This window comes from Ixodes scapularis, unplaced genomic scaffold (genome assembly GCF_016920785.2).
Source record: "Ixodes scapularis isolate PalLabHiFi unplaced genomic scaffold, ASM1692078v2 PGA_scaffold5__190_contigs__length_132052651, whole genome shotgun sequence".
NCBI lineage: Eukaryota > Metazoa > Arthropoda > Arachnida > Ixodida > Ixodidae > Ixodes > Ixodes scapularis.
In genome coordinates this window covers 101614620-101630964 of record NW_024609880.1, presented here as the reverse complement: position 1 = coordinate 101630964, position 16345 = coordinate 101614620, and the positions used below count along the sequence as shown (strand labels likewise).

Here is a 16345-nt window from a genome sequence, read left to right as displayed (position 1 = left end):
TTAATAGCAATATGTGATGTAATTGCGCGTTCTATAAATTGATACAATAAAATAAACCTCGAGAGTGAAATATAAATATAAAAAAAATCTCGAGTGTTATCTAATATAAATGTCTGAAAATAAAAATAAAATAAAAAGCCAGGTGCGAGCAGAACATTGCATTGCCATTGTTAACAGCTCCTGCCACTCCCGCGCAGTCAAAACTAGGGATGTCGCGAACCTGCCCACGTTCGATTGCGACCAAGTTCGACTTTTTCGAACTTTCAACATGATGTTCGACTTTTTCGAACTTTCAACATGATGTTCGACAAGGGTCCGAGCAAAGTTTGACTTTTGTGCGCATGCGCAAAAATTTTAGAAAAGAAAAACAACTAGTTAACTTTACCTGGCGGAGGAAAAGCGCAATATTTGTTGGGTTTATTGGCATCACTGGTTCAAATTATTAACTAATGAAAGCATTAAAAGCGCATATTTTCGATTTTCTATGGTGTAAACATTGGTACCCCATTTTATGAAATATAAAATAAACTACTCTCTAAATTATTTGTTTCCCAAAATTCGAAATATTCGTGCAGCAGCCGGGCAACGCTGTCCATAAGTCAAACTTCTTCGAACTTCAGTTAAATTTTCCAAGTTTCCCAAGTGAAAGGGTATTTCTGCTGGCGGAAATGCTGTCACGGTGCGTAGGGAGCACTTACTTTCTGAACACGTTGAGCAGTTAATTTTCCTACACAATAATTTGTAATGAGTGCATTACTAGAAGTATCTTTAGCCTGCTGCAGTCCAGTAGAATGCAGTTTCATTGATTTATTTTAAAAAATGCAATAAAACATGCTGTTACCTCTTGCTTTGCAATTTTTTATTACTAGACACATATTCGATATTCGAACCCAGTTTTTTGTCTTATTCATATTTGATTCGTATTCGAAAATTTCAATATTCGCACACCCTTAGTGAAAAGTTATGAACAAAGTAAAATATTAATTAGCTAATTTCAGCAAGGGTTTTAAAAAACCTTATTAAAATTTTAATGAAAAAAAAGGTATCAATTGCTTCCTAAAGAAATGCCATACACGCTAAAGCTATTTTTATTTCTTTAGCACCATATAATCATGCAAAAAAAAATTAAAGTAAACAGAAGACATACAATAGCAGCTATAACAATGTCTAATAATGAAATGCCAGTTTTATATACCACAAAATATCGTAATAAAGATAGCTTTAGCTTGCAGTCTAGTTCATTCCAAAGAAAATAGTACCAAGTTTATGAAAATAGATTGAGCGCAAGTGAATCAAAAAGCTTCCCAGGCCGGAGAAGAGGCTGAAAAAACCAAAGCTGAGAAAATCGAAAACCAAAGCTGAGAAAATCGAAAATTAAAGCTGAGAAAATCGGCAGAAATCTCGCCGCTCTAGGGCCAAAACCGCTGCATGTGAAACATGCTTTAATCTTCTGTCCAGTGTTAATATGCCAAAGTGCTTTGATTTATCCCTGGCGAGTTCTCTGGGTCAAATATTTTGCAACGTCATAATTATCAACTTGCTGCATTTAAAAATGAAGCATACATATCTATTTATGCACCTTAAAGGGCCCCTGAAAAGAAGAAAAAAGTTTTTTTAAAAACAGTCTGCTTCAGACACGCGTGTCAAAAAATAAATTTTACGCGAAAAAAAAAATTTTTTTTACAGCAATATTGACTGCGCCAGACGCAATTTAGTCGGCAGTCACCTCCTTTCCACTTTTCTCTCTCTCGGCATCTCGGGCGCATGGAGGAGAGGTAGTCCCCGCCTCTTCGTAGTGGATCGGCTTGGCTGCTTTCCTGGCTTGGCTGCGCCCCCCGCACGAGAGCCATTGCTACTTCCTGGCCGTGTTCCAAAATCGACTCGATCTTACCCCAGGGTGAGGGTTTTGTACTCTCGGCGTTCTAAAACCTACCCGCGTACAGCGTTTTTCAATCTGTGCTGTCACGTGATACGATCCGCCGGAGAAACTCGGATCCATTTGGAGATTTGGAACAGCCCCTGGCCCGGCTGGCCGGCTATCTGCCGGTCGAACGACATACCGCGTCGTATCGTGCACGGACCGTGGTCACCGTGGTCGTACACACAGTACATAGTCGTCGCGGTGGACCCCGACCTGAAGCGTCGGTTGCTTCAACGCTGCCAGCAGCTGGGCCTTCGCCCGTACGAGGACACGCCTCGCCAGCCGGAAGGCGTCCGCTCCGATCGCCGCAAAACAACCGCTCGCGAGGCACCCGCTTCGCCGCGGCGAAGCGGGTGCCTCGACGAGTTCGTTTGAGCCGCACGACCCTTCAAGCCGCCGCGAGGACACGCAGTGGTAACTGATTTTTTTTTTATTAAACGTTGAGTGCGGTGCCGCGTGCCTCACTACACTCTTTACGGGAACCACGGGAACCGACATCTAAACAAAAATTGGCACTGGCGCGCGCCAGAAAACAAACAAAAGATGAGGTAAACGGGACACACGAATCGCGCAAAGAAGAGCAGAAAAGCAGAAACTTGTCACCCCGCGCCACTTCCTAAGTACTTACTATGACTGACTAACTTAAGCGCGATCCAAACCAACGCTTCTTTTTGCGCCTGTAGGTCGTGCGGCTGCGGATGTGACGCATTTCGTGGCGTTTTTGCTGTTTCCGGGCGCGCTTTCTGAGTCAGAACCGTGCGCTTTGGTTTGGACGGGCGAAACTTCGGCACGAGCGCACAAGCAAAGTGCAACGGCGACAGACTGGCCGGCCAGACGGCGAGAGAAAGAGAGATCGCGTTGTCATGTTGGAAGAGAATAAAAGGGGGGGGGGGGAGGAGGAGAGGGCAGCCAGACGGCGAAGAAACGCGGAGCCGGAACTAGCTTGCCCTCCACCGATTGGCCGGGACACAGGAGCGTCCTACTACGTCACCGCGCGTTTTTGTGCGCGTTGAGAAAGAAGTTGAAATCAACCAACTTTCTTGTGCGCGCCCGGAAGGAGCGAAGAAGCGGCGCGACGTCACGAAAATACGTCACATCCGCAGCCGCACGACCTACAGGCGCAAAAAGAAGCGTTGGTTTGGATCGCGCTTAACACAAGCAACAAGCCCTCTTCAGAACGCGAAACGCGAAGACGGCGACCACGACAGAAAACAAAATGGCGAAGCTTTTGTTTGTTGTAGTATCCGAACGGAAGTTATGATTTTGTAAAACGTTTGTAAACAATTGCGACATTCATTCGATGGATTGTTTCTTAAACCTAAAAATATGTAATTCAAAAGGCGATTTAAAGAGATCACGAAGATTTTATAACCAACATCTAAGCTGTCACTCATTCTATTGGCCAATGAGAAGCCGATTTGAATGACCATGGTTACCAATGAGAAGCCAAGCTGAATGACCTGGAATTTGCGCGCAAATTTTCAAATAAATCTCTCGCCGTCAATATTGCTCTAAAAAAAATTTTTTTTCGCGTAAAATTCATTTTTTGACACGCGTGTCCCAACCAGACTGTTTTAAAAAAACTTTTTTTTCTTTTCAGGGGCCCTTTAAATTTTTCTCTAATTTTTGCTCAGTCAGATACAACACAAGAAGGACGGTGCAAGGGGGAAAACGGTGGAAACTAGGAAAGTTGGAGTGGGGAAGGGCGATTCTTTTCTACAACAACTTTTTTCGTGCTTGCCCCTTTTTTTTTTTTTTCTCGCACTGTTTTTCTTATGTTGTATCTGACTACACTTTAGATTTTTGTAATTAAATGCTTATTTAAGCTTATTGATTTAGTATTTCCTCATTCGTGCAGCCTTATCTATTTTACACCCTCGAGACTGCGACGATTTCTCAATCAGGCATCTTAGCCAAAACGTTAAGAGAACCCTGCTTTAGAGCATCCGACACAGTCTGTCGGCATAGGTGCGAGCAATGGCGACAGACTTTTGAAGCAATCAAAACTCCCAATCAGACACTTTCTCCTCCAAAGAAAATATTTTCAGAAGTATGACGAAGAAAGTGAAACTCACTAGTACTTGCTGCTCCGCCTGGGTGAACGTGAACGGGATCGAGAGTGACTGTAGTGACGATGTCTCCTGCGAGATGATCGGGAATGACTCCTGCAAGACACGCAAAACATTTCTCAATCTCGCGTCACATGCCGGCGCTTGCAAACCCCCTCCAAAGACCTCGTGGAACCACGAGAAAATTACGAGCGTCGACAATCTCGGACACCAAGGGTAACAAGGTTCTGGACACAGACAGGACAATGCAAATACTTCAATTTCACCTCTCAGCTTTACAGTGATAAACTGACAGAAAGACAAAGGATGCAATTCTGCAAACGGACCTAGAATGTCTGTTTCCCCTTCCGAATTCCAAAACAGTACCATTCTCTCTCCCTGCCACGATCAAAGAACCTTTCTCTAGAATTTAGACTTCACCCCAAAACCTCAAAAGAGTAACAAAACAATTCGAAGACTGCAGAAGAACCTCTCTCTCTTTATAATCTTTGCATGGGCAGACCTTTTTAAGAATAATTGGTAAAAGAAAATAGCCAACTTATCGGTGTCCCCAATCTGAAAAGAGATGTTCTAGATGTTCCCACAGCTACAGTCGGCGACAGTTCACGAGCTCACACCTCTTTCCACTTTAGCAGAGCGAACGCTGGAGAGGTCGCCTTGTCTCCAGCGTTCTTTCTGCTAGACTGGAACAAGTTGGGAGGAGCTTCCCCTAACTCTCAACCTGTCGCCGACTACATACACCCCCTTTTCATCGAGACTTCTGCGCGGGCCAGTGGGAGCTGTGAGCCAGGGCGACAGATTTCTTCGCAAACGCAACTTTCACCGGCGTACTTCGCATCCAACACCGCCGGTGCATCGAAACTGGTCCCAAATTGGCAACAAATTACGTCACAAGAGCCAGCAGGTCGTAGGAGTCTCGGCAAAAAGTATGAAGAGACAAGCGTCGCTACCGCCATGGCATCCTAATTCGTGACCGCCGACCGACCTACGGCGGAACACACGTCCGCCACGTCTACTTCAAACGCTATACCGCCGCCGTGAACGCAACGGGCAACGGCACGACGCTTCCACGTCGTTGGGTGAAAATAGAGGAACCAAAAATGATGAAACTGTGAGCACGTCAGCCAAGATGCACTCCAGCCACCAGGATGTCCGCGTACGCAACTCGGAGATGACGCTATGATCGACGCGCGGCTTTTATGTAGAGTCGCTGCAGCAGCGCCGTTGTCGGCAATGTGCACGCACAAACGCTTTTGCCTCGGTCACACTTTTTTCTCTCGCTCAAGCGCAGTGCCCACACCCGGTGTGGAAAAACGTGGGCCTGTTTGTAAACAGCGCGCTGGCGTATGGTCGGTGACGAGTTAAGTCCCCAGTAGACGGTCCGCCTCGAACGCAAGCTTTCCGCCTTCCGCGACCGTTCGTTGCATGTGCAGCCTAAGCCCAACGGAAGGCGACGACCAATCGCTGGAAGCGGAGCATCTAATGCCCTCTTAGCCTGTCTCCGACCATAAATGCAGTGATACGATTGGTCTCGGTCATTTTGGAGCAGCAAAAAGAACTTCTGGAGCATGGGCACACACTTTTTTTTTTCTCGTCTTTCATTTCATTAAGAAGTACACAAAGCCCATATCTAGTAAATTTATAATATAACAACACACTTTAAATGCAGTGCGAAAATTCTTTATTGCACGATACCTAGGAAAAGGCGCATTTGCCAAAGAGGGGCTAGTAAAGGGTTCAGCAGAGCTACTGTAGCTTTTCCTTGATTGTTGTTGTTTAGAAGTTCTTAAACATTCGTTTTCGCCATTTTCCTTAGGCTGTTCTACTTAACAATTTAGGTGATGTCACCTGTTGCCTCTGCTTTCTCGGTGACTGGAGTTACACTTCCCGGACATCGCGCACAACTTAAAGGGCCCATGAAACAATTTTTGGGTTGGGATAAATTATTTTAGATTGGGATTTTACTAATAGCACATCGTTCAGTGAACCAAAATAAAAAAAGGTAGAAAGTCAAAAGCCTGACTTTCAGTGCGAAAATTTGAAAACAGAGCGGACTATTTTGTACCTCCTCCCCTTCGCAACCTCTCTGCCTTTTCACTGTGATACATCCGCGGTCCCAAAAGCGCGTCATCGGGTCCAAACTGACGTCAAACGCAACCGGACCTCACTTAACCCCTTCACCCTTAAGCTGACATTGTGCTAGAAGCTACGCGCTTACCCGACCAATCAGCCGCCTCCCTTTCATCACCTGACTTCATTCTCTGCAGCCACATTTGCCACGCTCACGTAACAAGTGTGGCTGGCCCAACGAGCACGTAGCTTCAACAGCACTGTCAGCTTCGGAATGAACGGGGTGGGGAACGCACTTTTGTCTGAATTTTGAGCGACGGGCTAATCTTCTAGGGGGACAATGGCTCTGTCCGGTTACACAAACCAGATTCCGAGCGAGGGGGGCCTCCCTTCTTTTCGTCTTCTTTAACTGTTTGGTGGAATGAGCGATTTATGAGTTGAGGAGGAAAGTTAAACAGGAAAAAGTTGGAAAAGCGTTTCATGACCCCTTTAAACCATGTCCCCCATGTAGCATAGAACAGATGCAGAACAAGCAAACCAGGAGTAGCTAGCAAAGAGTATGCGAGGGAACGAGTTGAACAAGGGGCAAGATCGCAAGATGGCGGATGGGCGAAATCGAATCTGGAACTACCGGGACTGCTACCATTGTGGCCAGGCGCTTAACGGGCATCCACTAAATGTGTCAAAATATAAGAAAACTTCCTCGTTGAAATTTTGTAATTTATGTTACCATAGAAATAAAAAAAAAAAAAAGGTTAGATCTTATTACCTTAAAAAATGTTATAGAAAAAAAAAATTGACTAAAATGTTCCAAGCACCGCTAGAAGTTCCAGGGCTTTCAAGGTCTGGAAAAGGCAGGTCTCAAATTCGAGGGTTCTAAAGGTTTCCAAGGATTGGTTGGGATACCCACCGCGAGCGGGACCGTGAGCGCGAGGGCGGTCTCCGGCGGTCGTGCGCCTCCCTGCTCTGGCTGGCCTCCTCCTCCCCGGGGGAGCCCTCGTCTCCCCTGCTCTTCTCCTCCTCCTCCTCGGCCTCTTCCTCCTCCTCCTCCTCAGAGGGAGCCTCTCCCCCGGCCCCGTCCCCCATCTGCTGCTGGCCCCCCTGCTGTTGGTAGGCCTCCTCCTCCTCCTCGTGGACCTCCTCCGGGGTGCCCTGCAAGGGTAATAGATTGAAGTCGGGCACCAGACCGACAGTTGCCGCCGGCGGGAAAACAATAAAGTGACTAATCGGAATTTGCACGGGAATGCCAGTAAACAAGGACGACAGATAAGACCCACCTACCTATACCTAGTCAATGCATGAAAACAGTGAAAGCCGTTTACAGCTCCCTGTAACGCCGAATTAGAGCGCAGCTCTTGAGGAGGAGGAGGGGAAGGGTACGCGGAGATGAGGCTATGCCCCTCCTCCTCTCCTGCTCGCCTCCCATTTAGGGGAAAATTTTCCGCTGAATTTAGCGGGAAAATTTTTTCCGCTAGATTTAGAGGGGAAACTTTTTCCGCTAAATTTAGCGGGGAAATTTAGTCATAATGCACCGCGCGGTTACGCCGGCGGCGACGCCGCTCAAGCCGGGAACGGGCGCCTAAGAGCTGCACTCTAAAAACAAGAAAGTGCAAAAAGCAGAGGAGCAACAGTAAACGTGTAGATATCCTTAAAGATTTTGAGAGGTGACATAAGGATTTGTTAACACTTGTAAAACCTCCCATGACCAAAGTATTCACGTCCACCCACACATCCCTAGAAGGAAACTGGCAAGACCAAGAAGCACTATGTGTGTACATGTGACATCAAAAGCATGTTCCTGTACAGCACCAAAAAAATTTTCACTTGCAGAAATTGACACGACTGTACTCCTAAGAACAATTAAGCACATTTATAATTGCACGTTAAGGCCCATTCACACACTTGCGACTCCTTAAAACCGAGTGCCTTGAAACCTCTTAAAATTTCTTACGACGACAGAACACACTGGCACGCTGACCCAGGAACGCACTTCACTAGAACGAGGGTTTTGCAGGATTTCCGAGGCCAAATGTGCATCATACCTATGAGAAAGGGTCATTTATAACGTTGGGAAAAGTTTTTCGAGCCAAGAAAGGATGATGTGTGTGAGAAATAGAAAATATGCGTATTGCCAAGTTTCCACTGCTACCCAATAGATGGCATCAATGTGTCCTCTCGTCGTAAGCGATTTTAAGAGGTTCCAAGGCACTCGGTCTTAAGTCGCAAGTGTCTGAACGGGTCTCTAAAGGGTAACTGCAAAGAAAAAAAAGTGTTTTTTTTAAACAGCCTAACTGGGACAAGCATGTCACAAAACAAATGTTCCGCGAAAAAAAATATTTTTTAGCAATATTCACGTCACAGGACGCAATTTAGTCGGAGTCAGAACATCTCCACATTTGAAACTCCCGCTCTTTCGACCGCCGCGGAGGAAACGCCCCGTTCCTCACTCTTGGATTTGCTCCTTTTGTTGACTTGGCTGCTGAGTTGAACAATGCAGCGTCTGACTTCCGAGAAGATCTGGCAACAACGCACGCTAAACATGGCGCCGGTATTGTTTTGGTTTGACGGTACACGAGAAGCTGCGGGTTTGCGAGCACATAACGAAGACGTGACCGAAGAAGTGCCCCTGTGATGTTCCCGGAAGACGCAAAGTATCATTCGTAATCGTCGTGCGTGCTTTGAAAGCGAAGGGAGTCACAGGATCCACGAGTGTGCAACCACAAGCCAACGTTCACGACAGCGCTGCATTGACTTCGGCGATCTCGTTCTGTTTGGTGCAACACGGCGATGCGACAAAGAACTGAAACATTTGTGGTGTGTGTGGTGCAGTGCTTGGAAGTAGACACCCAACACGGAGCGCAAATTGGCTGTTGTGGTGTTGAAGTAAAACGGGTTAGTCCCGTCCAGTCAAACTGGTCCAGGAAGACGCGGCGAGCGTTTCTAAAAGTAAATCTTCCTTCGTTCCATTTCAAAATGTGGAAGACTCCTGACGCATATTGTGAGTAAAAAGCTGCGGGCGTTTTCAACAAAATTACGTCGTTTTAACTGAACAATGAACTTCGAATTGTTATCCTAAATCTGCAGTTTTTATGCTTCGTGTTGGACTGCACAGCGACATGTTGCGCTCATCGTGCGGTGTGAATAAATTTGGGCAAGATTTCCTACCTGCCCAATGATGCATGAACTGAGACCATTTTTTACGTAGTAAACATGGTGCTTTTTTTTTTTTTTTGGAGGGGGGGGGGGGGGGAAGAGGCATTGTGCATTTATTATGGTACAATCACTTGAAAGTTCAGAAATTGGGGAGGGCGAGCAAGCTTTCCAAACTTTGTCTCCTTGCTCTCTGGCACTGCCCCTAGTTTCAAGTTTCAGTAGACATACCTACTAGCAGGTACAAACTGCTCTAAAGCAGGTAAAAGACTGGGAAGTCAGGACGGTGCGGACTGCGTGTTGCGCGCTTTTTGCATGGTGACTGGGGAAGTGCTTTTGCAAGGTATGCGGAATATGCAACAGATTTTGTTATGCCCGTCGTTTGCGTCTCTCCAGCAAAACAAATACGATAATCTACAAAGCCGCGATCGCAAGCCAAGATTTACGATAACAGTACAGGCTAACGCAGAATTCGAACGTCCGAGGACTTCTGCGGACAGCTATTACGTAATCACCTGGCTGTGCAAGGTTTTTTACGTAACAGCTGTGTCTGGTCGCGGACGTTCAATGCACCCGGGGCACCCGGTGCGAATCTCGACGGCCTCCGGAGCGACATGACTAGAACGTAACTGGCCATGTTTGTTGCTACGCAAATGCTCGATCACCTCCAGCCAAATAGCATTCCTTTCGGGGCGACATGGCTGCTGGAAGGCTCGCTGTCGGGATCACTCATCTGACATCTCCGAAAAGTCAGCATTTGCACGCGCAAGCACAAAAAAAAAACTAAAACAAAACACACTAAGCAAGCAGAGGAAAACGAAAGAACCGCGCTATGAAAGCCAAAACCCCGCAGCGCTTCCTATCACTAAAACCTGCGACAGCTGGTAAACATACACTACTTCACTTCAAGAAGTCTCACTCAAGCACCTGGGTCAGCACGAAACACTGATCACTTCGGCGAAACAATTAGTCAAGGTGGGCAAGACAAGCGATAGCAGAGACTTCGGCGGCCATGAAAGTATGGCGGAGTTTTTGCTTGTTACGGTACGAATCCAAACGAAAGTGCCCGTCTTGTAAGCCTTTTGTAAAGGATGATAACTCTCATTACATGGGTTATTCTTTAAACGTAAAAATATGCCGCTCAAAAGGGAATTGCAACATATAACAAAGGTTTAAGAACCAAGATCTAAGCTGTCAATCAAACTCTCAGCCAATGAGAAGTATAGCTGCCGATTGGGATTCAACGACACTGAATTCCAACTTCGTGGCGCGCGATTTAAAATGGGTGAAATAGCCGCAAACTAAAATCAGTCTCACGCAATAAATATTGCCGTAAAATATTTTTTTTCTCACGGAAAAATTGTTTTTGTGACATGCTTGTCCCAATTAGGCTGTTAAAAAAAAACTTTTTTCTCTTTGCAGTTACTCTTTAAGAGCAATCTGAAACACCTCTCTAGCTCTTGAGCAATTTGCTGCTACCGAAGCCCAGCAGCATTGCCAAGTCATTTGGAGCTTTCAGCAAGCCTTTTTGCCTTCTAACAGGTTGTCATCCATCTCAAACATGAAGTTACAATAGAGGCTCCATTATACAAGTGTGAAGGTTTCTCTGACCAATGCGTCGTGACATTCTGGATAAACTTTACAAATGCCAAGACCAGTCCAGAAGTTTCCACTACGTCAACACAAGGCCCACATGCAAAAATGTGGGTGATAAGAATATTATCTTCGTTTTCACATCGCCAGCCTTGCAGTTCTGCACGAGTGATAACTTTAGAGCACCAATGTGCTTCGTCTTAAGATTGACTGATTTAGGGGTTTTTGATGATGTTCAGCAAGTTTCTAATTAGAACCTCGTTTAATTTCACTAACTAAAAAGTTGACTAGTAAACTTTGGTCATTAGTTTGTCTTTTGCAATCCTTGACGTTTGTTGTGGCTGGCAGTTTGTACCCCAAAAGTTTCTCTTTTCCCAATTTTTCCTCAAACTTCCCATTTTTAGATGCGTTTGACAGGCTTCAAAGAAACGCCTGGTATGGTAGTTTGCAAGAGTGTCTGTACAAGCTTAGTTGGCGAATTTCAGTTTACTATCCCATTCTGTAGAAATACTTGTACACGCTGCTTTTCTACGAAATTATTTGAAATCAAACATTCGTCCGCACCACGTTTCAAGGTGTCATAACCTTGTGTGTTGTTCCAAACCCCAAAATAGACAAAGGCAACTTTCTTTTCCCCTCGATCTATGTTTAAAGTGGTGATAAATGGGTTATATAAATATTTTACTTTTGGCTACATTATGGTTACTCCTACCAGCTATTTAACATTCCGAACACAGGCCTACCTAATAGCCCTGTACTTCGCCATTCTTCCTCAGCAGCCTTCTGTTCAGTTCACAAACATTTGTGCACTCATTTGCCAGCTGACACAATTATGAATTTTATATACGCTCGAGATTGTGTGACAACGTATGTCACATGCATCCCGGTCAACATGAGCCAGAACGCAGTAGAATCAGATCCGCCTGCCAAATGCTCTGCAAAGCTGGATGCATTCTGAAGACAAGACCTGTGTCCATGTGGGGCACAAAGAACCCAGGTCTTGTTCTCAGCATGTGTACAGCTTTGCAGAGCATTCAGAAGGCAGCACTATACTGTGTTTCATTTTACAATGGACCGCCAAGGACGCTACCGGAGCCTATACGCCTGCTGGGCAGGGTTCCAGAGCGCGCCACGGTCAGTTAAAGCCCCTCTATAGAAAAAAGTAGGAACATCCTTCAAAAAATGCCACCTGCTATCTTAGAGCGATCCAGGCGTCACTACTGTCCACGCATGAGTGCAAAAGAGCAAAAAGATATTTATAAAAAAAAGTAAGCAGGGAGGAGGAGAGGGGGAATGCCTATGATGTCCAAGCGCAGTAGACACTTGAAGCCCATTTACCCAGTCGAGTAAGAAAGAAAGCGACACATTGTGGCTTCCACTATCTTTCTTTGAGCATGTCCTTTACGGCTAGTACACCGTCACAATGCACTTTTAGTCTGCATGCGTTTGCATGCCTTCAGCCTTTGACTGCACTCTTAAGTCAAGTTGAAGCCCAGTATTGAAGGGGTTCTGCCCTCTTAGAGCGATCCAGGCGGCGCTATCGTCGACGCACAAGTTCAAAAGAGCAAAATAATAAAGAAAAAAAGTTCGGCATCAAAGGAGGAGGAAGACGTTGCTACTTTCTTACTCAGGGTCATTACTGTCAGACAATCAACAGCACCACCGTTGTCAAATGAGGCAACATTAGGTTAAAATCAGCAGCGCCACCGGTGCACGCCTGCAAGATGCGGTTTTTATTACCAACTTTGAGCATTGTGTTGTTTCACTAGACTAAAAATGTATTAATGTATGTACATGTGTGGCTCTAGCACTGGGGAGTTTTAGGGGTGCCTTCCTCAATAGGTTGAGACAACCCAAAACGGGAACTGGCAGAACAAAATTAAACGTCCAAATAATTCAGCCACGTTTCAGTGAGGACAAATAGACGAGGGCATCTTTTTACGTTGTTTGTGCACACCTCAGACACACAGAAGCAAAAATTTCATCGAGCTTGCCTCCGCTACAAAAGTGGAACTAAAAGCGCCTTGCCTTGTCTCGCCCCCGACTGAACGGCTCTTACCCTTCTCCCGCACCCCCAAGTGAACTCTTCCCGCATGAATAACCGACCTGACTTTGGCGATCAACTTTTTTGCCCTACCCTCATCATTCTGTTGAAGACAACAGTGGTGTCCGAGGAATGTGATTTTGGTGTAAGCTGGCAGTAGTTGGGACAGTGTCGCACGGAGTTGCTTGTCGCAAGGTGATGCTAGTTCTCATCGATCGAATATGCTGTTTTCTTTTACACAGAACTCGAATAAATGCCGTATAAATAAGCTTTCGCCATGCAGTGCATACATTTTTATCTTCTGAGTACACTGTCTTCTCGCAGCGTAAACGAAAAAACAACCGTAGACAATGGTTGAAATAGAGTAGCCATCTTGAGTAGCTACGCGATTATGCTAAAGATGCAGACGACAGTCTGCTCTGCGACCGCCGAAGCAGAGTAAACGCTCACTCCGGTAACTACGCTCAAACTCCACAAGCATCCGCATAATTTTGCTCAAACAAGGTGTGTCCGGAGACCAGTGAGCAGTAAGGGTGTCAAGAGATTGATGTGACCCTAGGGAGTCGCCACATCGAACCCAAACAGAACGTCGCACTTCAAACACATCAACTCGAAGTATTGAGTCAAATAGTATGTATAGAAATCCATCTCGAGTAATGTAACGTGAATGGATTGCTGATTTTGCACGTTTTACGGCATTTATTGCCGATGAAGGCTCTGATGTGAGTGGTTTTGTATCGGAACAAGGTATCGTATCCTTATTGTTATCAATTAATACTAGGAAATCGCCAGGACCAGATACTGTACCAAATGAATTTCTAAGAAGATACGCTGAATGGGTTGCGAAATACTTAACAATTATATTCTTCATTTCACTCCGAGACTCTGTTCTACCGGACGATTGGTTATTGGCAAGAGTTGTGCCCGTAAAAAAGAGTGGGAAGGGTGATTCAGTTGATAATTATCGCCCCATTTCTTTGACCTGTACGTCATGTAAGCTACTAGAGCACATTGTGAATAAACAGCTAGTTTCTTTTATGGAGGATAAGGGCATCCTAAGTTCCAATCAGCATGGTTTTCGGAAAGGGTATTCAACAACAACCCAACTACTGGAATGCTATCATGAGATTTCTGGTTATGTTAATAATCGCCTGCAAGTGGATGCCATTTTTATAGATCTGTCTAAAGCGTTCGATCGAGTACCACATTTTAAACTAATTAATGTTTTAATTGACTACGGTGTTCCTTCATTGATTATAAGATGGATTAGCGCATATCTCAGAAATCGCCGGCAGTTCGTCGATGTAAATGGCACCTTTTCGGAATTGTTGGACGTGTACTCAGGGGTTCCACAGGGCTCCGTGTTGGGTCCCTTGCTTTTCTTAATATATGTTAATAGGGTGTTTTCTATCTGTAGTAACGGGCGCGTGAAAGTAAGAATGTTTGCCGATGATTGTATTATATATGCTCCCATTTCGTCAGTAAACGATCCGATAGAAGTAAATGATATTTTATATCGCATCTCGTCATGGTGTAGTGAAAAGAATATGAAAATAAACACCCAGAAAACGCAATACATGCACTTCACGAATAAAAAAAATATATTTTACTTTGACTACGAGCTTGATTATGTCAGGCTTACTAAAGTTGACAGCTATAAATACTTGGGTGTGGTTATTACTAGCGATCTAAAATGGAACAAACATGTGGATTATGTAACAAAAAAGGCAACTAAAAAACTTTGGTATTTACGAAGGAAGTTGTATAGGACACCTCCCTCGGTTAAGCTTGTTGCCTACAAAGCTCTTGTAAGACCAACACTGGAGTATGCTTCCGAGGTGTGGGATCCTTGGCAGGCCACGCTTTCTAATGAGCTTGAAAAGGTTCAGTCACTTGCGGTGCGTACGATATTTTCTGATTTCAGAACTACGACGTCTGTGACGGAGCTAAAAAAGCAGGCAGACATGCAGCCCTTGAAAAAAAGGAGAATATGTCAACGCCTGAAATTGTTTTTTTCAAATTTATAATCACCTTCTCAAAATCGACAGCTCTAAATATGTAACACCCAAAAGCCACCATTCAGAGCGCTTACATCACCCGAAAGTGCTCGAACCCATTCACGCCCGTATAAATATATTTAAACAATCCTTTTTTGTGCAGGCTATAGATTCTTGGAATAAACTTCCAGGTGCTGTTGTTGCTCTCGAGTCGATTTCCGATTTCGAGAATGCTCTATGTGTGTTGTTTGAATAAAAAAAAACAGATATATATATATATATATATATATATATATATATATATATATATATATATATATATATATATATATATATATATATATATATATATATGTGTGTGTGTTTCTGGCACGCCTCTGTAAGCGGATTTGTAACACCGGCCTTTTTTTTTTTGTGTACGTGTGCGATGTACAGAACGCAGTGTACATTCTTTGTTTTTGTATCATCCACTCCTGCTTTGGCCCTTAACAGGGCTGGCAGTATTGTGAAATAAATAAAAAAAAAAAAAATTCATCTCTGGCGGCATTGTATTCTCCACGGGAATCCACGGAGCTCCAAACCGGCTAGGCTTTGGGGTTGCGACAAGCCAGTATTCAACAGTGCCCGCAGCTTTTGATGTTTGCTCTTTTGCTATAGCTGATAGCAATTGTTTTCTCTTCTGCAACAGCTGATAGCAATGTTAAAAATAAAAGACCAAATGCTCTGAAGTCAACACCTTTGAAGTGATGCATGAACGGCCCAACGAGCAAGCAGGATTGGCGAAAGGGCCTTCCCAGAGTTGCAAATACCTTGAGCTAGATGGCGCAACAAGTCACACCAAACTTGATTGCTCTGAGGCTATAATATAGCATCCCCAGACTGCTTTAAACAAAATGGCACGTAACACATGTGCATAGTTCACATCGGCCAAATCAAATTTGTCAATTAATAGGTGTAAAACCAAGGCTCACTTTACTACGAAATGGCACCAGCTTGGAAGTTTCACCAATGTTGGGTACTGACTGTTATTTCTATTTACTGGTTTCTTCGAACTACAACTTCAGCGCGAACCGAACGCTCGCGGCACATAAAAAACAGGCGTGGCCGCGAACGACATCACATGCAAGCTAGTTTATAAAAAATACAACAAGAAAAAAAAGGCATTTCCTCGCAAGGCAACACCTGCTACAAGCCCACAGAGCTCTGCGAACACCCGCACGGCTGGACACAAGCTGCAAGTTGGGAGTACTTTCGCAATATTCTAACGCCACCAGCATGGAATGATCGCCGAGCAATGATTTCAGAACGTTATCGCGTCCGAGAGGAGAAGGACGTTGCAATTACCGCGTCAGTATCTAATCATAAACGACCTGAATCCCAATACCCAGAGAGCAGAGCAGCCGACGCGACCTGCCGCTGGACAGAGTGCGGCATGGCGAATACTCCGGGGCGTCTCCCTATGCAAATACTTTAGCATGAACGGAGAATACACGTCCAGCAT

General features: G+C 44.9%; 1 protein-coding gene across 3 annotated transcripts in view; it reads right to left on the bottom strand.

Moving 5' to 3' along the window:
- Window positions 1-16345, bottom strand: part of LOC8035444 (transformer-2 protein homolog alpha) — a 30871-nt gene that overhangs the window by 13980 nt on the left and 546 nt on the right. For all 3 annotated transcript variants that reach the window (XM_029966035.4, XM_029966036.4, XM_029966037.4), the window contains exons 2-3: window positions 6971-7212; window positions 3997-4086 (exon numbers count right to left, since the gene is read on the bottom strand). In XM_029966035.4, coding sequence (XP_029821895.1) covers window positions 3997-4086; window positions 6971-7212 — 332 coding nt within the window. The remainder of the gene's footprint in view (window positions 1-3996; window positions 4087-6970; window positions 7213-16345) is intronic.